Source organism: Polyodon spathula, chromosome 3 (assembly GCF_017654505.1).
Source record: "Polyodon spathula isolate WHYD16114869_AA chromosome 3, ASM1765450v1, whole genome shotgun sequence".
Taxonomy (NCBI): Eukaryota; Metazoa; Chordata; class Actinopteri; order Acipenseriformes; family Polyodontidae; genus Polyodon; species Polyodon spathula.
Window position 1 is genome coordinate 32,392,339 of NC_054536.1, and position 25,107 is coordinate 32,417,445.

General features: G+C 37.1%; 1 protein-coding gene across 3 annotated transcripts in view; it reads left to right on the top strand.

Moving 5' to 3' along the window:
* adgrb1a (adhesion G protein-coupled receptor B1a) overlaps positions 1 to 22,236 on the top strand; it is a 106,932-nt gene extending 84,696 nt beyond the window's left edge. For all 3 annotated transcript variants that reach the window (XM_041245059.1, XM_041245060.1, XM_041245061.1), the window contains 8 exons: positions 4,731 to 4,902; positions 8,286 to 8,381; positions 8,680 to 8,719; positions 10,122 to 10,744; positions 15,743 to 15,778; positions 17,251 to 17,349; positions 18,866 to 18,919; positions 20,073 to 22,236. In XM_041245059.1, the coding sequence (XP_041100993.1) occupies positions 4,731 to 4,902; positions 8,286 to 8,381; positions 8,680 to 8,719; positions 10,122 to 10,744; positions 15,743 to 15,778; positions 17,251 to 17,349; positions 18,866 to 18,919; positions 20,073 to 20,267 (1,315 nt within the window). In that variant the 3' untranslated portion in view covers positions 20,268 to 22,236. The remainder of the gene's footprint in view (positions 1 to 4,730; positions 4,903 to 8,285; positions 8,382 to 8,679; positions 8,720 to 10,121; positions 10,745 to 15,742; positions 15,779 to 17,250; positions 17,350 to 18,865; positions 18,920 to 20,072) is intronic.
* The last annotated feature ends 2,871 nt before the right edge of the window (positions 22,237 to 25,107 follow it).

Sequence of the window (25,107 nt, forward strand, 5' to 3'; positions counted from 1 at the left end):
TGGGGTTGCACAAATATGACCCCATAAACAATAGTAGTTGTAAAGCATTTGTAAATGCTGTTGTTACAGGTCATACAACTTGCTCTACAATGCTCTTATTCATACATTTTGCATAATGTATTAAGCATATACAAAAGATTGATACATTATTTTAATGCTGGAGAGGGGGGCAGGATGGGGTGATGATAAAGTTGTGGGGTTTGTGACCTCACTTTGACTGCAGTAAACATCTTGTGGAGATGTGCAATAAGTTCAGATTGCATGCTATAATCACTTAGTCCATGGGTCCTCACTTTGGGTTCTTAAAGCCATTTCAGATAAACTGCTATACATTAAGAGCCATGTTAAGCAATCTGTATTTATTTTATAAAGCAAAGGGTGATTCATAATAATTAAAACCTGCACTGTTTATTACTTTAATTTTGCACTTAGCCCAGAACTCCAGTGCGTTTGGGACATTCTGCAGCATTCATAAATAATTTGAGTTTATTATAAAATAACTAGGTAACTTGCATTCGGTATCTCAGCTGATTCTTGTAAGTTTGCAAATTAACAGTAGATGCCATTAGTGTTTTTTTGTTTTAGTTTTTTTTTCTCAGTTTTGCATGGCCTTGTTTTATACAGTATGCATTATGGTAAAGCCAAACCCATCCATTTAAAATTTGGACCTAAAATCCCAGATGGAAGGGGCTCAGCCCGACCATAATATTTGGAAAGCAAAAAATAAAACAGGTTAAAGTTTCTCTAACATGCTCTCGTTGTTACCAACTTTGAAAAATCACATCAAGTGTTTGTATCCTCACAACCTTTCCTGTCAGATCCACTCTTGTCCCTCAAATTCCAAATAGTGGTGCTCAACTGTGTTCGTTTTGGGTTTTTCTTATTTAATTACTGCAGTTTCTTTGCAGTTGAACTGCAGTTGTTGTTCCTCTGAGACACTTCTTAGTGATATTTGACAGATTTCTGGATTGGAGATTTTTGATTTGACAGATTCTTGATTGCATGCTTCTTTACAAACAGGCCCTTTCTCAGTGCCGGGTGGGGAAGCCTTATAAAGTAGCCTAGTCAGCATCCCTAATCTAAGGCTAGAAAGAGAAGAAATTGGTAATCCATAAACCCGCTGTGACGCTACCTGTAGCTAATGAAAAAGGCTTGGTGGTGGCAGCCAACCTTCGTACGCAGATAACCTAATAAAAGGGAATGACACTCTCGAAGCTTTCTAACTTGTCCACAACTCTGAACAACTACATAGAAGTACGCAAAGCAAAATAATTTACACATGTTTTTCTTACTGCTCAGCTGTGACAGAGGGTCTCATCACCTCTCGCTGCCATTACTGGTAGATAAAGACTTCTGTCCCCTTAGATACCATTTTTATCATTTTTTTTATTAGTTTTCTGAAATATCTCGAAATCTTGATCTGTTTGGTCACTGCGAGACCACCTGTAAAGCCCAGGACTTACATACCAACTTCAGCCGCACTGCAGCATTTGAAATCGCAGGTTGCTAGGATACGGTCTACTTGGCGTTGCGTGCATCGGTGTCATCTAGGATGAATGAACTCAATGGCCTGTTGGTTTTAGACATGTTTTATTTTCGTACTTTCAGATTCCGCTAAGTCATCATTAATAAAATGTCTACTGCAATGGTTGTATCCAGTAAATAAAATATCAAGACTGATCTGGTTGTGAGCCAGTGTTCGGTTGCAATCTCATGCCCTGTTCCTAAAGTCTTGTCATTCTAAACAGTAATTTGGCATTTTGTATATGTTATTTATTTATTCATCAATTGCCAGTAATTGTACTGTAATAATATTAAATTAAAAAGGTATATAAATACATATTTTAAATATTAAAATATCAACCAACTCTGAAAAACTTCCACAAAGTATCTATTATTATTTTTTGGGCTACAGCATTATAGTAAGTGATGCTTTGACTAGTGTTACGTGCAGACTCTACATTGAGCTGTATATTTTATTTAGCTGATATTTATCTTTTGTTCAAGACTAAGGCCTGGACCACGGGTCGTAAAAAAAAAAAAAACACACCGCTAAACAAATAATTTGCAAATATTGATAACAGACATGATTTTAAGAGCTTATATTGTTACTTGTCACTTTGGAAAAAAAAGCAAACTCTTGTGTTATTCTCCTCCTGTGATAAGATGGCAGTATTTGAATGATTCCGGCAGTCTTTGAAACAAGCGAGTGATATTTTTAAGTAGCGCTTTGATGGCTGGAATTTTACTTTTGGGAGTTTAAATTCAAAATACACAAAAGCACCCCCTCATGTAACCCAACAACAAGGTGGATATCTCCAAAATGGAGAGATTAATTAGAAGAACTTAAATGCAAATCCTTATTTAGTTCCTTATTGACAGTAGTAAATCATAACCTGCTGACTTTTCAAAAGTGGACAACTGAAGGTGACACAGGGCCCACATAAGACATCAGTAAAAAAAAAAAAAAAAAAAAAAAAAACATTTACCATTAAATATGTTTTTAAAACCTCATTAGAAACACGCGTATAGCAATGTAATCTAAAACTTAACAACTCTATGAGCTTTCACTGCTAGTAATGAGCAGTGAAGTGTACATTTTTTTGTAGCTGTGAGCAGATCCAATAAATTAAGTTTATGTGGAACAATTCATAAAAGTGATATTCAAGCTGGATGGCTGTAGAAGGTTAATTTTACAAATATAATTTAACTTGTTTTGACCTCCTGTTGCAGATTTTCTGTGATTTTAATTTTTAATTTACTGTTTACAAAGAAACAGCATTTTTTTTTTATTTTTTTATTTTTTCTACATTCAAATCTTAAATAAAAAAACAAACTGTGGCCATTTTCACGGAGATGTAGAAACATTACATGACAACTAATCCCTGTCATAAAGCAATGGCTGTACAAAGAATAATGAATGGCATTCCACTCTGATTGGAGAGGTCATTCATAAGTAATTGAATAAGCAATGCCCTCTACACAGTCAGAGGCATTCCAAATAGATTGTTCATTATTGTTAATGTAAACCTTTTCTGTGGGTGAGAGAGAGAGCAGGCTTGGGCTTTGGGCTTAACCCATAATCAACCCAATCAACCAATATTTAACCATAGCAGCAATCCCAAGGTTCACAATAAACAAACCTTCACGAGGCTTTAGACATTTCAGCAACCTATGAGGCCGTGCTGATTTTGTGAGTGTTTGTCAACAACGTTTTGTTTTTTTTTCTTTTAAAGAGAACTCAGAGAGCACTGACATTCCAGCGGAGACTGTCTCAAGTGTGGAACATGCTGGTTAATATCTTACAGCATTTTAGAATATCACTGTAATTTTGTGATTATGGAGAATAATTATTTGAATACCAACATTAGTGATCACGATTTACTAAAATAAAAACAAATGCCAAAAAGTGTTTATTGAGGTCAAGATTTTACAATTTTCTCAAAATGAATATGGTATAAGGTTTTAATCAAATGCAAGTAAATGCCAATTCATGTTTAATAAGATCAGTGTAGGAATTTAGAATTTAGAATGGTATACCATTCCAAATAATGTAAAATGCTGCAGTTCATGTACTTGGAACGGTGTATGCACAAGGGGTCCCCAGTAATCTCAGTTGGTTTTGAAAAATAATTCTAATCTAGTTTGCAGTAAATCTCATTACGGCAAGACTGTCAAATAAATTTAAATTAGAAAATGATCCCTGTGTAAAATAATAATGAATTCCTGGCTTTCAATTCTGAATCTGCTATGACTGCATAGTAATGCTTATAAATTGCAAAGGAGTGCTATAATGAATACATATTAAGATGACTTCAATCTTAGTGAATGCAAAGTTGTCCAGGTGATTATGGTTACAGTTCGTTGGCAGAAAGGATGGAACGGATATGTATTTTAATTAGTGCAGCATCACTCATTGATCATCAGTAAGAGATAGTGGTTTGGTCCTTAATAATAAAACTGTTTGCTGCCACCAGAATCTTACTGTTTTAAATACAAGGTCGCTGAATTACTGCAGAACAAATTAAACTCTGTGTTTCCCTGAAAACAAAAAGCTGCATCTCAGAGGTCTTACCAGTATAAATGTCTGAAACAATAAGTTCATAAATCATCACGAACCGTTGCTATCTTTCTTCATCTTTTTGTTTGCATTTTTGTTTTCCCACACTTGTAATGCATTATTGTGATATAGGTATTTTCTAAACAGAAAGGAGGATTCTACACAAGGGGTATTTTCAGGATATATAAACTAGTTTGTGAACAATTACAAGTGTTCATGTCACTTTGTGATGTATGAAAGACATCAACTTAAAAGGCAGCCAGATTGTTTGAATGTATATATTGACAAATTCACACTAAATATTTAATTTTAAGATATGCTATATGCATATACAATATAGTATATTTTCTTTAATAAATACCTTTTTAGCAAACTGTTCAATTTGTACCCGCAGACTCACCAGTCTTGTAGTGACCAAAGATGCAGAACCCTAGCACAGCTGGTGAACATCTACCATGTGACATAACTTGCATGACTTCAAATGCATATGCTGATCTTTGTACTACAGATTGTTACACAAACACAGTAGTTAGTCGAGATCCTTGATGCTGGATTACAAGCTTGGAGTATTTTACAATCAGGAGTGTGTAGGTTTGCCCTTTCTGTGGAGGCACTCCTGGCTCTGCGCTGCCATGGCTAACAAGGCTGCTGTTCCCCTCCTGTCCTGCAGGGCGTCACTATGGAGCTCCTGCGTGGTCCTGCCCCTGCTGGCTCTCACATGGATGTCTGCGGTGCTGGCCATCACAGACCGGCGCTCGGCTCTCTTTCAGATCCTCTTTGCTGTCTTCGACTCACTCGAGGGTTTTGTCATTGTCATGGTGCACTGTATCCTGCGCAGAGAGGTGAGAAGGCAACATAATTGAAGGGAGGGTATAAATATATTTAGCTGAACTGTGTGTACCTAGATTTTCAGACAATGGTGAGAGGGAAAAAGTAGTCAATTTGGGCCAATAATTTGCCAGTATATTGGTTCTCCAGGTTAAGTATTCACTGAAAGCATGATTTAAGAAATGACATTGTGATTGCAGTTGGTGTTAATTAGCAATTACACTACGGTTATCCTTTTTTATGACTACACAAACTAATCCTCCGCTTCAGTAAGTGCTATCCATGATTCCTACAGCCAGAATTAGTAGGGCACTGTGACGGTGTGCCCCACCCATTTGTGTGTTGTGTTGCATTTGGCGTGTTAATGTTGGTGTATAAGTATTGGTGTATGAGATATAAATGGGTCTGTGTAACACAAGTGATTTAAAATATATAATTGTATTTAGGCACAGGGATTGCATAATCACTTCACGTGCATATCAAGTATGTAGTAGTATGTGTGCATGGATTGCACAAATTAGTTCAGGTGCTGGGATTCAAGTGAATAATTAATAATTGAATCCCAGCACAACAGTATATATAGATGCATGTTTCACTCGCTCAGGGTTGGGTGTTTGGTGAGTGGAAAACGGGTGTGGAGAGGAGAAATAAAAAGAGAAAGAAATAACAATTGCTATGACGTGCTGAAAGCACCAGCGCGGTACTTGTCTGTTCGTGCACCGTTTGTTTCGTCTTTCTGTTCATTTGGCCATCGCACCTTTTATTTTGAGTGTTTTGTTTTGTTTAAACCTTTTATTTGACAATAAAACACGCGCCACATCGTCTGAGTTTTGTCAGCAGTTGCTGTGGGTTTTGCATTAATTTCCTGGCCTGATGTCACCCCTACAGCCAGCCTGTTCACAGGCACTTACCCTGGGGTTTGCCAAGCTGGTCAGTTTGATGTTTTTGGTGCACAGCTCATGTTTAAAATGCAGGGCAGATCCTTAGTTGATCTAACTGGGCTGGTTGCTTTGATGATTCATCTGCAGCACATGGCCACTTTCAGCCTTCATTCTGCAATGCGATGTTATCACACTGGGGCGCAATGCTTCTTATTAACTGCTATTTATTTACCCATCCATATGGCACAGGCAGGGAGGAAAGCTGTCATTCACTGTAACTGACAGATTGAAAGCTATATGAGGAACTACACTGCAATTCATATATTTTATGTATATTTTATACCGGCTATATAAAAAAAGCATGGCTATATAAACAGCATTTATATATATATATATATATATATATATATATATATATATATATATATATATATATATTATAAGATTTGAACAAGGAAAACTGCTGTGAACCAAAAGGTCCAAAATCAAAAAGAAAAAGGCAATGTAGGTACACAAAAATGTGAATAATTAATAATAATAAAAAAAAAGAATTATATAAGGACGTTTCCATCTACAAGTCCTTCTTCAGCTGGATGGAAAAAGCAGTGCTGTAAACAAGCAGTTGTTATAAACAAGTTGGCTTTCAAAAGAAAAGTTCCAGAGGATGATGACCTGATGACTTCAGAATAGAATGTTAGTTCCAAGAGGTTCCAAAGTGCTTAATTTGAAAATGAGTTTGTGTTCTTTTTGCTTCCTGGCAGCATTTGTCCCATAGCAGTGATTTATCCCTCAAATTGTGATATCTTCCGCACTGTGGACATTTGTGTTAAAATGTCTGGCAACAGGAGAGGTGTTAATTTTTATACTTCGTAGATGTTCCATGAAATATTCTGGCAGAATTTTTTCTCTCTTTTGAAAGACATCAATATATGGCCCCTTGAAATTCATATATATATGAATGAATAAAAAGGCATAATACCATAGTAGTGACATCAGTAAATGATAAATATACTTTGACCCATTCGACTCCTCGAGACCTTCACTTTCAATTCAAACACTAAATGTCTTGTTTTTAATCACTCGACAAAACCCACAGTACAGAAATGTTCATTAATGATCAACAAAATGAGAATACGTAATAAAAAGAAAAAAAAAAAAGATGTAAAGCTGGTACATTCGTATCTGAGAGAAACTGGAGAAATGGATAACAAAATAGAACGTCTGTACGGCACTGAAACACTACATTTAAAAAAACTCAACTGTACTGCTGAACCTCGTCTTCTTTAATATTAGCATCACAAGGGTATCCATGTATTATAAAAAAAAAATAATAGATGGGCCTCTTCACCTCTTTATGGACCTTATATATATAATATAGTGTATTTGGCACCAAAAGTTTTGCATCACCCTATAGAATAAATATAGTGGTACTTAATGAAAAACTGACAAAAAATTTAAATTGTATTATTTCGAAATCTAACATGAAATACTGTACTACTACTACTATGGCTTCTGGTAGACTTTTGCAATATGATTTTGTAGTATATTTTATTACATGATGTCAAATAAAAGATATAAATTATGATCATATAGCTTTTCTTAATTTTGTCTCAATCCTAAAATTCTAGGTGATGTAAAACTTTTGACCATAGCTGTAGTCAAACGTTTACATACCAATGGAAATGTATAATTTCTAAAACAAATAATTGTAGGAAAAATCTTTTGTAGCAAAGTTTTGCTTTTGTGGATGAGGAAAAAAAAAGTTGCAAGAAATAGATCTACAATTATTTATTTCAGCATTTTTTATTTATTTTTTTATTTTTTTATTTTGCAAAACTCCATAAATGTAAATTCAAAAGTATCTGTACCCTTTGATGCTATAATAGTATTGTCTGCAGGGTGATAGAAATTTTAATATGATAATGCAGAACCTAATTCTAGAAAAGTTTAGAAAATCCTAAATTGTAGGTGAACATTCATAGGGTGTAAAAGGATAGGATGATTGCTGTTATTATCAATAAGTCAATATGGGGAAAAAGGTTTTGTTGCGTGAGAACATCATACCTACTGTCAAGCATGGAGGTGGTATTATCCTTCTATGGGGCTGTTTTTCCTCTAATGGCACAGGAAACTGTGTTCCAATACATGGTCACATTGATTCCATAGCATACCAAAAGATATTGGCCAGTCATCTGAAACCCTCCGCTACAAAACTTGGTTTAAAGCGCAACTGGACGTTCCAGTACAACAACGATCCAAAGCACACATGAAAATCTACTTTAGAACAGTTAAAGAAGAATTCAATCAACGTTCTGGAATGGCCTAGTCAAAGTCCCGAACTAAATCCGATTGATAATCTTTGGTATGAGTTGAAGAAGAACTGGAACAATTTTTCGTTTAAAATCATTAAAGAATCATGTCAAAGGCTCATTGAGGCTTTCCTTGCACACAGACATGTACTGTGTCACTACTGATTTTAATAGATAAACACTAATTCTGCAGTGCTCTGTCGGCAGGTGCAGGATGCTGTGAAATGCCGTGTGGTGGACCGTCAGGAGGAAGTCAATGGAGACTCTGGGGGATCCTTCCAAAACGGACATGCCCAGCTAATGGTAGGACCATCTGCTGCATCAGTGAGCAGCATCAGCAATGACTACCTGTTTGCACTTTTATTTACTGATGAAGGGCTGCAAGCAAGTGTGATCTATTGATGAGAGCTGAGGGACTGGGTGTGTCCTATTGGTGACAGCTAGGAGGGAGTGGTGGGTAGTGTGCTGTAGTGGTTACAGCTGACGGGCTGAGAGGGAGGCACTGTTGCCTAGTGGTTAGAGTGAAGGGACTGGGAGGCAGCGTAGTTTTTAAATGATGAGTTATATGATGACAGTGGGGCTCTTAATTTTGTTTTTCCAGACGGATTTCGAAAAAGATGTAGACATTGCGTGCAGATCAGGTAAGCTTATATTTATTTTACTTATCTCTTGTGTTAAAAATAAAACAGAAGAACACAGCAGCAGCAGCATTATATTTTAAAAAGCCCCTGATGGGCTCCATTCTCATACTTTTCGATTTATATTGTTAATCTGTAACATGACTTCATATTGTATGTGTATAATCAGCATTGAGAGCTTAAGGCAAAACTCCCTTATGGCATAAAATTATTAACTGTATCACTGGATGCATATACACTAAGACAGATTACCAGGTGCAAGATATTTTAGGCTCGGAATACATTTTATGTATCTATAAAATCTCAAACTATTTATAAACAAATTTGGTGTGGTGTGGTTAAATACAGTCTTCGAAGTATGTTTAGGTATGTTTTAGCTATTTTGCTTAATTTAATAAGTTTAATTTTGATAGCTTTAGCATGTGCATGTTCCCTGAAAATGTCTAAGCTGTTGTATAAGTATAGAGGGTACAATCTTGTCGAACAAAATAAAGAAATCTTAAAATTCTCCTTTTCACAGGCAAATAAACAAACAAAAAAATATATATTAATGTTAGGAAACATATTCAAATAGTTTGATATTGATGAAACTGATGTGAAAGTCTAAAACAGTTCATGAATATCGCATGTTATTGTATTCATAAAAAAACAAAATGCTCACAGATAACTGCACACATACAGTAATAAGAAACATACTTTAAAAACATAATATCAACAACATAAATAAAGCATAAATAAAAATAACCTGTAGCTAAATCCTCTCTATTATATGAACTAATCATGTATTTAGAACTAGCAGTCGACAGGGCTACCGTCTTGCATTCTCAGTGACAAGATTTCACTACACATATTTAAACTAAACATATGTATTACTGAAAACCCCAAACTAACAGCAATACAGTAAACATCAACCCCTGTACTGTATGTGGCTAAGACATTGGGCCAGATTCTCAAAGCTACTTACTCCAACTCAATCATAATTAGATTTCCCTTTATGAGAAACATCTCTTTTAACATTAAACAATAATATTTATTCTATTCTGTACAATAATAATACAGTGATGTGGTATTAGCTACAGTGAAACTGAATTCCAATGCTTGATAAGCTGTAGTAAAATAATCTATTTAAACTTTTAAAATTTAAAATTTAAAATTAAAACATATTGTAGTAGTTTACAAAACAGCATAGCCTAACTAAGAACCTACATTTTAAGATTTATGTTGAAAGTAGGCTTCAGCTTTACCCCAAATTTCGTTCAAAAAAAGTTTTTGAAAATCAGGCCTAGAAGGTCCTAGAAGGGCAGGGGTGAGCAGGGGGAGCAGTCCTGACCACTCGCCCATGGTATTTCACTCTTGCCAGTTCTGAACAAGGACATCCTCTCATTCTGGTCAAACTCCATCCTAGGCACTCTCAAGAGGTCCTCGCTTCAGGTAGACGAAAAGTTGACAACTCAGCAGCTCAGCCACCAGAAGGGGGTCAACTTCAACACCCTCCCCAGCAACATGACCAAGCTGCACCTCCAGAACATGGCCGACTACGCCACACACACCTTGACACTGAAAAAAGACAAGAGTGGTGGCGAGCTGCCCTCCGCCAAGTCCATCTACATCTGTGACGGAGAACTCTTCAAACAGCTGGACGCAGACCTAGCCCGGACTCAGACAGAGAACTCTGTCCCTGATGGCAGCAGCTACATGCTTTTGCCCAGCCACACCTCAACGTTGCGGGCCAAGCCCAAGAAGGAACCAGCTGAGTACAGCATCAGCATCGACCAGCTTCCCCAGACCAGGCTGATCCACCTGAACACGGCTGGCGGGGAGCCTGGCACAGGCTTTGGGCTGAAGACTCTGCCTGCGGAGCGTGTCAGTGTCTCCTGCTCAGAACGTGAGTCGCCTATCCAGAACATCCATAGCATCTCCAGTGATTCGCAGGTGACCAACAGCATGTGTGATGCCGGGGATTCTGGAAACTCAGGAATTATGTCAAAGAGCGAGACTGTCTCCACCCTCTCCATGAGCTCCTTAGAAGTAAGACTAATTTCCATATAGTACTTGTTTATTTTTTTAACTATTTTACTGGTCAAGGTTGTCTATGGGAAATGTCACATTTTACAAAACAAATCCAAGACTGTTCATGGAAGTCAGTACTAGTTTAGTTTTGTAATAATTGCTACACATATCATAGAGAAAGTAGCATACTTTGCGACTCAAAAAAACCCCATTTGTTTTAATAAGCTTTTGCTGGAGTTGAATGTGTTTTGTTAACAAACAGATGTTTATCTGCTATAGTATTTAGTTAATTGGAGGCTGTAGTGCCCTACTGTAGTTAGTGAATTAAGGAAACCACACAACTCAGAGACTTATGGACACAGTAAGATACAGTAGAGCCACACTGGCTCCTAGTTGCTGCCATAGTGAATGTGTGCTGGAGGAAAGTAACCAGATGGCACACTGAAACATTAAACATAAGGCATAGCATTGTAGTCTATTGATGTACATTTAATTCAATCCATTACATTTTTTTAAATGAAGTGGAGCGCCATTTTGGATTGCTGTAAATAAAACATCAGCTGTGTAATTCACATAAAGTGAAGCCTGGAGGCTGAGGAGCCAATGGCAGCTGAGACTAGACCCACAATAATTGAGCAACTTGCATCCAATGCATTATTTGTTGGATTTAAAAGTGCTGCTCCCATTAACATGAGGCATTCAGTCAGCTCATTAAAGTATTGAGCCACAGATCCTGTTAAGTGTATCCATTTTAAAATACTGAAATTGCTGTGGTTCCATTCACCATGGTGGCTGTCACATTCTATCACGCACAGTGAGCTGAGTGTGTTGTGTTGCATTTGTATCTTACTATAAAGGTCAGGTTGAGAGTTACATTTTCTGGACTTCTCTTTGTATTTGTCTGCCCCTCTGGCCTTGGCTGGTAAAGCTCAGACTCAGATATACCAGGGCATGTCTGCATTCAGAAGTAATATAGCAGCTTATGTGTAACTCAATGTAGAAAATCTAATACATTTTGACCAATCTTAAATCTCTCGATAATTAACATGCAAAGTGCTACATTCTGTCAGGAGTAAATTAAGAACAGAGGCAGTGTGGCCAAGTGGTAAAAGCTGAGGAATTGGGGAAGCAGTGTGGTTAGTGGTTGGAGTTAAGAGACTGTGAGGAAGTGTGGTCTAGTAGTTTGAGCTGAAGTACTGAGGAGGCAGTTTGGTCTAATAGTCTAGTGGTTAGAGCCGAGTGACTAGGAGATAGTTTGGCATAGTGGTTAGAGCTGAGGGACTAGGAGGCAGAAGATAGTGGCTACTTATGGGGTTCCTTTCAGATAGTTTTTTTTTTTTTTAAATTAGTATTATTTAATTAACACTGAATGATCTGATATTTTTCAAGGGGTGGATTAGCAGACAAGGTCTTTATGGCAATTAGTCAAGTTGAGATCAAGTGTCTTTTGAGTTAGATTAAACATTTCAATTACATTTCTTGAACTATGAGTTCAGTTTTAAAGGTGACAATAGCCAGGGGAAATGGTGGAACTTTCATACAGGATTATAAGTAGGAATATTTAGTATGTGTAGGACTGCCTGCAGAGTTTAGTTTGCACAGAGAGTCTCTCTCTAATGGAAATCTGCACTTCAGTTTCAGAAATTAACTGATTTGCTGGCAGAAGCAAGAGCTCTCAGTAAAAGCAGCTGACAACTTCTACTTCTGCAATAATGAGCTTCTGGGTCAGAGCTTTTCATCATCTGAACGTTTAAGCTGTTTACTGCATAGGAACAGGTCGGTTGATGAATTATCTAAGTGCAAATGCAAACTCAGTTTGAATGTCTAGGCTGGCATTCACATGCAGAGATCTATTCAAGAGAGACTTAGAAAGAAATTTAGTTTCATGAACTGGTTCACCTAATGTTATTCTAAGAAAAGTTTGGTGAAGAGTACATCTAGTACAGCATAAACCGTACGTAATGAAATGGTTTCAACTTACATTGTGTGCCAAAGGAAAGTGCAGTATATGAAGAAAATTATAATTTACTATCCTCATATAAAAAGTCTGAGAAAGACATAATAGAAACAGTGACACAGCTTTCTATTCTGTAATAAGTCTTGCTGCAGCAGCCAAACAAATACAGTGCAGCAATTACATGAAACATCAGTTCAATGGGTCAGCTGTCCAGTGGATTTGCACTGGTGTTACTGAAGTTAGCATACCTGTTGTGTAAATTAATTTTAATTTTACAATCATATATAACTAATTTATCTACAAGAACTTGGTTTGACATAAAACACACACACACACACACACACACACACACACACACACACACAGATATGCTCTGCTAGTTTCCCCATGTATGTAAATAGTTATCACAGTTGGATTTCACGTGGAACCAGATAATAACCAAGCTGGAGCTGAAGTTAATTGAACCCTGCTCTTATAACCATGGACAAGCCATGGTTATACATTGTTAGTCCGTGGACAACAAAGGAATGTGACTTTGGTCATCCATGAACAGCCAATGTATGCTTCTGATGGTAAATGGCTCCCAAGGTTGTGTTGTATTTGACTGTGTAAGAATATGTCTGATTTATGACTCAGGCACAAACCATGGACAGAATTACCCTGGTCACAGATTGCAGCCAGAACAAGGATGAGCATCCATAGATAACCCAATTTGACCATTACAACACGGTTAAGATTTGAGCAGCAGAGTGAAGACTAATAAGCTGCACCACTGAGAAAATGACACTCTTTTTAAAAAGCTATGGATTTATGAGTTTGGTTTTATAGTTTGTTACTGATAGAAGATAGTAAAGATAGTGAAGGCGCTGAGCTGGCTCTTTCCCAAGCACAGAAATAATATTGCTGCCCTTGGCTTTCTGTCTCAAGATTTATTGCTCCTTGTTTAAGAAATGCTTTTAAATTATATATATATATATAGATAGATAGATAGATAGATAGATAGATAGATAGATAGATAGATAGACACACACACACACACACACACACACACACACACACACACACACACACACACACACACACACACAGTGCCTATAGGAAGTATTCACCCCCCTTTCACAGTTTGTTGTCTTACATCCTGAAATCTTGATGCATTTAAATTGGATTTTTTTTTCCTTTGATTTACACAACCTACTCAAAACTTTGAAGAGGCAAGAGAATTTTTATTGTGAAACAAGTGTTAATGAAAAATAAAAACAAAACTGAAATGTCTTGGTTAGATAACTATTAACCCCCCCAGAGTCAATACTTGGTAGAATCACCTTTGGCAGCAATTTCAGCTGTGAGTCTTTTGGGGTAAGTCTCTACCAGGTTTGCACATCAGGATTATGCAATATTCGCCCATTCTTCTTGGTAAAATTGTTCAAGCTCTGTAAAGTTGGGTGGGGGTGGTTGGTGGACAGCAATCTTCAAGTCTTGCCACAGATTCTCAATTGGATTCAAGTCCGGGCTTTGACTGGGCCACTCTAGGACATTGACTTTCTTGTTTATAAGCCATTCCAATGTTGCTTTGGCTGTGTGCCTGGGGTCATTGTCCTGCTGAAAGGTGAGTCTCTGTCCCAATCTTAGGCTTTTTGCAGACTGAAGCAGGTTTTCCTCAAGGATTTGCCTGTATTTAGCTCTATCCAATTTGCCCCCTACCCTGACAAGCTTCCAAATCCCTGCTGAAGAAAATCATCCCCATAGCATGATGCTGCCACCACCGTGCTTCACAGTAGGGATGATGTTACCTGGGTGATGTGCTGTGTTGGGTTTGCACCAGACATAACACTTTGCATTTAGGCCAAATAGTTCAACTTTTGTTTCATCAGTCCAAAGAATCTTTTGCCACATCTTCTCAGAGTCTCCCACATGCCTTTTTGCAAATTCCAAGCAGAATTTTACATGGGCTTTTTTCAGAAGTGGCTTCCTTCTAGCCACTCTTCCATACAGGCCAGATTTGTGGTGTACATCAGCTATTGTTGACATATGGACAGTTTCTCCCAGCTCAGCCATGGAACACTGTAGGTCTTTCACAGATGTCATTGGCCTCTTGGTAGCTTCTCTGACCAATGCCCTTCTTACCCGGCTGCTCAGTTTGGAAGAACGGTCTGCTCTAAGCAGATACTGGGTGGTGCTGTATACCTTACAGTTCTTAATGATGGACTTGACTGATCTCCAAGGGATATTCATTGCCTTTGAAATCTTTTTATACCCCTCCCTTGATCTGTGCCTTTCCACAACTTTATCCCAGAGTTGTTTTGAAAGCTCCTTGGTCTTCATGGTAGTATATTTGCTTTGAATGCACTACCCAACTGTGGGACCTTACAGAGACAGGTGTATTTAATCTGAAATCATGTGAACCACTTTTATTGCACACAGATGGACTCCATTTAACTTATTGTGTAAATTTTGAAGGCAACTGGTTGCACCTGAACTTATTTAGGAGTGTCATAGCAAAGGGGGTGAATACTTATCTAATGAAGACTTTTCAGGTTTTTAAATGTAATTGATTTGTTTTTTGTATATATATATATATATATATATATATATATATATATATATATATATATATATATATATATATATATGCCCTGCATTAGGTACCAGAGTATGTAACACAGAACATGGACAGGGTAGCTTGCGGATTTGGCTTTTTTAGTATTGGCTGGTAGATCCAATAGTGTGGTTACTGCCTGCCCTGCTCACCTGCATATCTGATCTGGACACTAAACACTGGGCCAGTATTGTGAGTTGTTAAGGTATTTGAAGTGCTGATAAAATCTAATCTGAGTGGTGTGAGTGGTAACTGGAGTAGAATGTTTTTATTTTTCTGTGGGATGCCCATGTAGTGTGGATTCCCTCAGGGACCCCAAAATGCACAGATGCTGCCTGTTACATGTCCATGTTCTTGTGAAGCAATTTGAGTAAAGTATATTCAAGTATCAATAACACTGGCATTCAAATAGCACAGTTCAGAATCGACTCTAACCAAGTATTACTTTCTTTCTCCTTTCCAGAGGCGGAAATCTCGGTACGCAGAATTAGATTTTGAGGTAAATATATACTTTTTCATTCTTACTGGAATTTTGCTAAACATGTATAAAACACATGGTCAACAGTATGTATAACTGCATTTTAATTGTGCAAGTCACAATTGTGTTTCTGCTCTGTCAAAATGACAGATGGGGTGTATAAAGTGCAGTGCTGGAATATCTGAATATATCAAATATATATATTGTGAATGATCAGAAGAGATCAGAATGGTTTCCTATTCGAATACATGGGGTCCAAAATTCCTGTGTATTCGATTACCCAACTCTAGTCCCTGCTCACTCTTCAGAGGAGCCAGCCGGGTTCACGAAGAGTACAAACAATGTCCAAGACGAGATTCGTTCGTTCAATACTCTTATTTCCTGAGGCTCAGGTTTTTCCTTTTGTTAAATGAATTCAAATACAGAGCTCAGTGAAACTTTTACCCAACAAAGTAAATCATATTTTTTGTTGTATTCAGAATAAAATAACACTTCATCATATTGCATGATGAATAGTGCAAATATTGTAACCTGGCCAAAACAATAAAAAATGCATTCCAACATTACAATAGTTTAACATTACTACCAATTACAAGTAGCCATTAAGTACTGACCCCAGATTAATCTAAGTCAAGTTACTTTGTTTATTCAGTAACCTGTAAATAATTCAAAACAAGGATACCTGGTTGTACTTTTAATGGTAAGTGCAATTGTTGACGTTACTCCATCCATTCACAAAGTCAAGCGTAGACGTTTTACATTGAACTGCAGTCCAGCGTTAAAAATATCATGCTTTTCTTTCTTAGTATGTCTTTATGTTTATCATAAAGTTACGCTTACTTTCCAAATTTCAGTGTTACCTAAGTAACATTATTTGATTTCAGTTTACACATTTAAAGTTTACTGGTGCCATGGTCCCGGAAGTGGTTCACGACTGCCTAGCAACAGCTACAGAAGCTACAGGGGACAGGGGAACTTAAGCAGGGATCTGTTAACATTAGCTAAAAACAAGGCAACAAAATTGGCAACAATTTCAACCAGAATACGTTTACTGTAGAATTTTGGTGTTAAAAGCGTTGCATCATTAATTAGTGCACTTACGTTTACTATGGAACATCTGACTTTTAAGACTTGTCAAGCATCAGCTTCTACTTGTAGCAAATACGTAAGGCTGCACCTTGTGTTTACTTTGACAAACCTATGCAACACAGCATGCATTAGAGATGTGCTGAACTATCCATATTTTGATTTGATTAGCAATTTACTCATTTGGATCTCAGTGTTACTGTGCACCTCAAGATTTAGATCGGCTATTTTGTAATGTGTTTAATGTCCAGCAGGTGGTGTTGTTCCATATACTTTTCAGTTTCCAGGCAATGAATTGAATATATAATACAGTATAATGATATTGTAGTTCTGTAGCTTGTATGAGGATGAATGATGGTCAAAGCCAGTGTGGTACAATTTTTTTATATTGTTTTCTATTTCCTTAGAAAATCATGCACACACGAAAACGACATCAAGACATGTTTCAGGATTTGAACAGGAAACTGCAGCACGCAGAGAGAGAGTCACCACCAGGGGATAGCAAGGTGAGGCAGGGAGTGAAGGAACAGGGTTAATGCAGCTTACTCACAATCATACAGGAGCATGGGTGGTAAATGTAATCTAATAATACAAATCTACTCTACCAATACAATTTATATAATTTACTCTGTATATAGTGATACTCCTTCAGATTTTTTTTTGTAAAAAAACCAAAAAAATAAAACAATGTACTGTCGACCAAACTGTTGACCAAACATTTTGACTAGAAGTTTGATTGAGAATATTAATACGTATACATAACTGTTTTACAGTTATAGATCGTTGATTGATGAAATGGTAGCCACATTAGTCCAGAGATGATAGACAAAGAGAAGGAGATACCGTTTATTGGGCTAACTAAACAAAAATTAATCACAAGCTTTCAAGACCTCACCTCACCTGGAGAGACCTTTGAGGTCTTGAAAGCTTGTGATTAATTTGTGTTTAGTCAGTCCAATAAAAGGCATCACATTTCCTTCTCTATGTCTGTAGCTGTAGATGAATGCAGAGACTTGTGCCATAGAACAGAGACCTAATTAATATTATAATACAGCTCTGTATATTTTCTTGAATGCATGTCTTTGTCACTGACGTCACAGTGTAAATTCTTGGCACTTTAAATAATATCACAGCATTCAGTCTCATCTTCCAGTACCAAGTGCTTTGTATTGTTACAATTCCTGGCTCTGATATCCATGTTCTCGAATGCTGAGGATCGAGTTTGCCAAGTACTGGAGCATGATTTTCAGTACAGACAGTATCACACCTATCCTTGACTCAGGAGTATTCTCAAGTCAGATAACAAGGTAATCACTGGTACCAGGATGGGGCAACCACCTCAATGTCTCAGGGTATCAAGGACCATTCATCTACCAGATGATGAGTTGCCTTGATCAAGTTCATGACCACAAGATATGGGGAGAGGACAGTGTTCTAAGGCTACTGACCTGAAAGTTATGGCACATGCGATTCTAGTCCAAGGCACCCTATCTTTTAAATGTTTGTTTTGACTCGTCAAGCAAGGAGATAACCACAATGGGTTCCCATCGTCTCATACCATTTTAACTGCTCTTGTGCTGCCACTGCCCCATATTACAGTTCCACTCTATTGCCCTTGTTGTGCATTTGTTTGATAAGGACCTCACAAACCTCTCTTAACCTGTTGTATCTCAGTTGAGTACCTTTTGGCTAACCTTTTTTAATTAAAAAGTTTATCACAAAGTTTCCAAACCCAGATGCCTAGCCAGTATAATGAAAGGTTTTGTCATGTGGACAGTTCAGGATCTGAGACGTCAAAACCTCATCTGCTACAGACTTCTGTTAATAATATATGCAATTTGTGATGAGACCATTAGTAAAAAGTAGTATTGTATTCCACTACCGACAAACAAATACTGATAAACCTTCTGGGTGCTAATGTATGTGTACATTGGTAATGTTATTCTATTGTAGTGTTTTATTTTCATTTGAGTCATATGTCCTATGTTTTCTAACTGACCTTTTCCTCTTGTTTCCCCCAAGTCTGTGAAGCGCTGGAGTGTCTCATCTGGGGGAAGTGATAAAACAAACCTCAGTGTGAGTATCTCGGGAACAAAAGTATATGTTCCGGAAAAATAACTCAAATATGGGACTCTTTTCCATTCTGACTGTTTACTGTGGCTTACATTTTTATTTAAGTACAGTTCCTCCCATCTCGTTCAATTTGTCCATGCCAGTGAAATGCACATTTAAATATCAAAATTGTCTGCTTGTTACACAGAGGGCTACACTGTCAAAGCTTTTTATTATTTTTTTATTTTATTTTAGAGAATAGAATTCATACTCAGTAAAGTTACCAAAACCAGATATGTTTTTTTTATTTTAGTTATTGTAACTGTCTTTTATATTATCTCTGAACCACTGTCCATAAATATTTCATTGCTGTTTAGCAGCTCAAAGTTTACAGTGACTAGTTTCAAAATGATCGTCCACCTGTACGAATGAGTGATTTCGACTAAACGTGTTTCCACTCTGATTATTATTTGGTAATTTTTCGTAATGGCTGGTTGAATTGTTTTCAGTGTTTGATGGAGTAAATCAACATTATCCTGTGTATCGTTTCTCAACTGAAAAATTGATACATATCTTCAGCGCCCCAGATAAAGTTTTGGGTCTGGGAGTAACTTATCCTCTAATTTTAACACAGAGTAAAATGAATTTTCAGTGGGTAAAATTCAACATTGAAGTCACAAGTAATCTTGATAAAAACTATACAGTCTTTAATGGTAATGGGGTAGGCATTAAAACAGTCACTGACTTTTATTGCAACTGTGGTACCATTCAGTAAAGCGAAAATTGTAAAGTGGTACTTCAGCTGAAACTGTCAGACACAAGGGGTACAGTTTTAAAAAAAGGTTGAAAACCACGGTGCTATACCAATTTAAAATGAAAAGCTTTGAGAATATGGCTGAAATATATGTATTTATTTTTTTTTTCAGATTTAGCAATCCATAAATTAGTAAATTACCAAATATCTGTTGGCGTGAGGAAAAAAAAAAAAAAAGTATTTTTATTCTAGGGCTAATTGAACTCACAATTTTGTATACTACCAAATTCATTCAGTTTAGTTAGCGCTGTTCCAGTGTCATTATTACAACTTTAAATAAACCTTTTATGCAGAAAAAAAAATGTTTGTGGCTGACAGTGAAAGTAAATCACCAAATAACATGTGTTGGTTTTGTTGCAACAGGATAAACAGCAGACGCCCAACAAGCGAGCATGGGAGGGGATCCGCAAGACGCACTCCCCCCCTTCATGGGTGCGAAAGGACCTGGAGACCCTACAGGCATCCCCCCTGGAACTGAAGTCCGTAGATTGGGAGAAAGCTGGAGCCACCATCCCCCTTGTTGGCCAAGAAATCATAGACCTGCAGACCGAAGTCTGACTAACCGCAACACGGAGGGATTTTCTGTTCTTATGATTTTCCTCGTTTAACAAAAAAATAAACAACCTGGGTTTCATTCGAAACCATGGTGCAAGTAAGAAGTAGTGTTTTTATATCTGAAGAGTTGTTCCTTACAAAAAGAGAAAAGTACATCTCTAGTTCTCTATACAGTATGACCTGGGTGGTTTTCACCATCAAGATAGTAAGACAAACTTGTGTGGTCAAATGTTTAAAATGGTTGACTTGCTGAGGGTATTCTAAATATATCTAAGCTGTATTACTTCAGATTGAGTTGATGGCGTAAAAGAACAAAGCTTTTAAAATAAGTTTGGGGCTGTCCACCACCTAGAAGACGTCTACAATAAGTATAGTGAAACCTCCATATCAAGAACGTTGATGACCCAGTGCACCCTGTGGGGTTTCTCTAACTGCGTTTATAGTAGCTGGACATACTGCTTGTGGCGAGCTGAAGCTGCTGTTTTTCTCTCAGCCACCAATATCTAATTTCTAACATGCCTTTAAACTTTACACTGGAAGCAAAGCCTGAGATATGTACTCTATTATGACGGAGCCATTGTGGGACTGTCAAAGAAAGAATTATAAAGGTTTGTAATGCAACCTAAGCCCCGTTTCATCAGTTATCAACTACAGCATATAGTAGACCGCTGTACCCACCCCCTCGCTGATTGGAGTAAATAATGTTTATGGCTGCCTCAGAAAAATGAATGGGACAAACACCTTGAAAGAAGATTAGACGGCGATAGATCGACGGACGGACTGGACCGGTATTATGACGGAGTGGCTCAAGAATTAGATCACGAAAAGGAGAGATCAGTACTTTCCAGAAAATGAACAGGCTTGTTTGCAAACTGTTCATGAACCTGGGACAGTCCAGACTTTCTTTCAGAATGATGCTGCGGGTAAGACAAGAAGAGCCAAACTAAACATTTCCTTGACATTTGCTTGTGCATGTGCATCCATTAGTATGCATACTTGTATTTAGATTAAAAGTATTAATTGCCAGTACTTCATGGGTTGCTGCCAGTCCAATGTCATTGACAGTGAGAGGGTTTAAACAGTTACTTATGCACCATTTGATTGGGTATTTGAGAGGGTGATAAAGAATGAAAAGAATAAGCTGACTGTTATAACACCGCCACTCTTCACTCTCGTCCAGGCCAGTCCTTGCCTTGCATTATTAGCGTGAGGGTGTTCATGGCAATGGTGGTTAATGCGAATATGAAAGCACTGCCTACCTCGTCCAGGTTCATGTCTCAGTGATACTGCCGTTCCCTATGTGTCCTGTGGTTAGGTTTAGTCTTTTAGGGTTTTGGCAACCTCCAAAGAGGAAATTACCTAAAACTAACAGGACCTTTGCATAAACATTAGCCACAATAGTATTTTAGACATTTAAAATTATTGGAAGTCTTTTACAGGAATCAGATGAAAGGGGTTGATCTGTTGATTGCTTAATATACAAGCATACTGCATTCATAATTTTAATAATAATGGCATATTTTCTGTTGTGTATTATATTAAAAAAGCATTTTAAAAAGTTCAGAATAGTTGACAGAAAAAAAAAGAAATAAAACTGTGATACAATTGTCATAGTTTTGATTGCACATTAATTGAAAGCACAAGGCTCATGGTGGCCCTGTTGTAAAGTATTGTAATTAAAGAGTTACACAGAATGAATTTTAGCCTATAAATATCTTTCTAATGTGCTTCAGGTTTTTCTGAATTTTCCTGTTCAGTTACTGGACTATAACTGTGTTCTGTAACTCATGTAACGATGTGTGTTTTAATATCGTTGTCAATGTACTGCTCCCCCCTCCCTCCCTGTTTAGTACCCCCATACCCTCCTGATTTGATCAGTTGTATTTGTCTGAACCCTCTTGTTTTTATTTTCTATTCTTTGTTCTATTTTTTTCCTGTTTGTTTCTGTACAGTTTTTAGAGCACAAAATGAATGTGTCATATTTCTAATAAAAAAATACTATAAACTATAGCTTGACTGTCTCGTCTGATATTTTTTTGTAGATCTTTAAGTTTAGCTTACTGGTTTTTGTTGGGTGTCTGGTTTCAGTATTTCCTGATCATATTTTGCAAACCAAAAGACATGGTTATGTTTTCACTCATGACATGACATCATCCTCACGTGAGTCCCAACACATTATTAAAGATATATACAGTACAAAGCAAAGGTTGGAGATTGATATTGTTATTTATAAGTTAAACATTATGAACATACAAAAAGATTGCAAAGTGCATTCTTCTGGATATGCAACATGACAAATAATTCTATTGAATATAGTACGAATTTAGGCCTCTTTATTAGTATGTTCACATGTCTTGGTTTCTTCTATATTAGAGTATGCTGAGCACTCCCTTTTCTGTAGCTAATACTTACAAATATGCTTATTTCATGTTTGATAATTGACTTTAATCAAGTTTCACTTGATAGAGATACCTGTCTGATTTAGTGTACAAAGTGATACAGTTCAAGTCTGGTGTCTTTTTAAAACAAATAACTAGCTTTGTAACTTAAGGTGCTTTCACACAGAGGAGTTATGACGGTTCAGAACCGTCACTGTGAATTGCCTGTACAAGGTGTAAGGGGCATGCATGCAGTGCTTAATTTGTGCCGGGGAACAGCCCAGGAACCTCTGGGCGTGCAGTCATAGCGCCGGTAACTCTAGTTAAAAATCTCATAAAATACGTTCTTTTTAAAATCTCAACAGTTGCATTAAGTCTGCAAGTTCTTGCGTGTGCGCTAAAGAGAGACAGTCCGCTGCCACGTTTGTAGCCTTCTTTAAATTACTTTACGATTTCAGCTTGAATGCCTTTAAGTAAGATAACACTGGCTGCAACTCCATTGTCATTTTTTATACACAAACAAGCTTACTTGATTTGAAAAACGTCATGAACGATACAAGCAGCTTCTTACACTACTTGGTTTGATTAAATGAGTAGTACACAACAAAATATGAAAGCTCAACATTAATTTCAACAAAGAACAGCAACTTTTTAATGAAACTATATAGTAGCATACTTCAACAGTATCATTAGCCTGCATATAATATTAAACCAAAACAATAACATTAATATCAATCTGATTCGCTTGCCTTTTTCAAAGAATATAATTTAATTAATAGAGAATAAAAAACATACTAAGATAACAACTACCTAACCTAAGTTTAGTTAATCATTTTTTTGTAATCTACCAGCGGCGTCTGTTGCACACACATCGCTGATAATAGTGCAGACCGTGGGTCAAACCAATGTTCGTCTTGGAGTGTGTTTTTTCATCAATGTCCTTTTGGAGGGCCTCTGAATGCCTTTTCATTTGTTTGTATTTTAAACCATTTAATGCAAAACCATAACAAAACATGTATACAGGCTTTTTTTTTTTTTTTTTTAATTCTCCTGCGGTTGCCTTTAATTTTTTTTTTTTTTTGCACGTATTACTACTTTGTATATGTAGATTACGTGGATGTAAACATCTAACACAAGTAGGTACAATACTCTCTCAAATAAACAAGTTATGATTTTGAATATGCACTTCTTAGGGTCGATATTAGTGTCACTGGCTGTGCCCCGGCACTTCTTTCTTTACAAATTAAGCACTGCGTGCAAGTGGTAGGTCTTGTCAGTGTTTCAAATTGCACTTTCAATTGCCATGAGAACCATCTGTTGATTGACAGGTTTCAAAGTTGTACTTATGCGATCTCTTTGGCTGTGTGAAAGGGTTATGATGGTATTACACTGGCAGAGATTGCGCAATTTCATGCTGTGAAAGGGTATTTTACACACTTGTTAAAACATTTCAGAGACAGCACAGTAGCTGCACTTCTGTATGAAAATGGTATTAGATTTTTGTATTCATGGATATACTGTAACTGCATATATTTACGATAAACTCGTTGAGTGCCCTGCTTGAATTTTCTGTCCTTTTTAGTTTGAATGTCTGCCTGAAATTATCCTCTCTTGTGTAGCCCACACATGCACGTATACTGTATATATTGTCACAAATGTGTTGGTTATTTTGTGACTTTGTCACTATTTTGGGATCTTTCAACTGTCTTCTAGTGAAAATAGGAAGTCCATACAACAGGTGTTCAATCAAAATAAACTAAATCAAAAAACAAACAAATCATAGGAGCGCTAACTAGACTTTTAGATACCTCTGCCTATCACTCGGTTTATTTTTGGTTCAACACTGTACCTTGAAAGGGTTGACACCTCTGGTCTATATTTCAGATTTCAGTTTTAATATAGACAACCCGTAGACATTACTACCGCTCTTTATATATCAACCTGCTTTATTCCGGGCAGACGTCCCTCATTATTAATGCAAGGTGATTCTCACGACTTTCAATTTACCTAGTGCAGTGCATGGTGGGAAATATAGTCCTGACTACTCTGTTTCAATGGTTAGGACTACATTTTCTTTCTGATCACCGCTACAGTGGTAATGGTAAACAGATACATGATTAAAATCAAAATACATACATTTGCCATAAAACATCTTTAAAATGCAGACCTACGGGTAAAGCGATGCCCTTCATAGACAAGTAATGGAAGTACAAATGCCATCTCTGGTGGTGTTCTTCTTCTACAGCATTGTTTGTGTCTGTTGTATCCCAGTACTTGCCCCTCCTTGCTCCCTTATCCTTCTATCATTGATCAGCGTGTGATTTTCTCCTCTGTTTACCATTCGCTCAAGCTCTCACCCTTTCCCACAATAACTCTGGGGTTAATCTATTCCAATACACAAAAGATACTTTCATCCTCAAAACATGGAAGATTTCCAAAACACGTAGAATACATAGTGTTGGGGT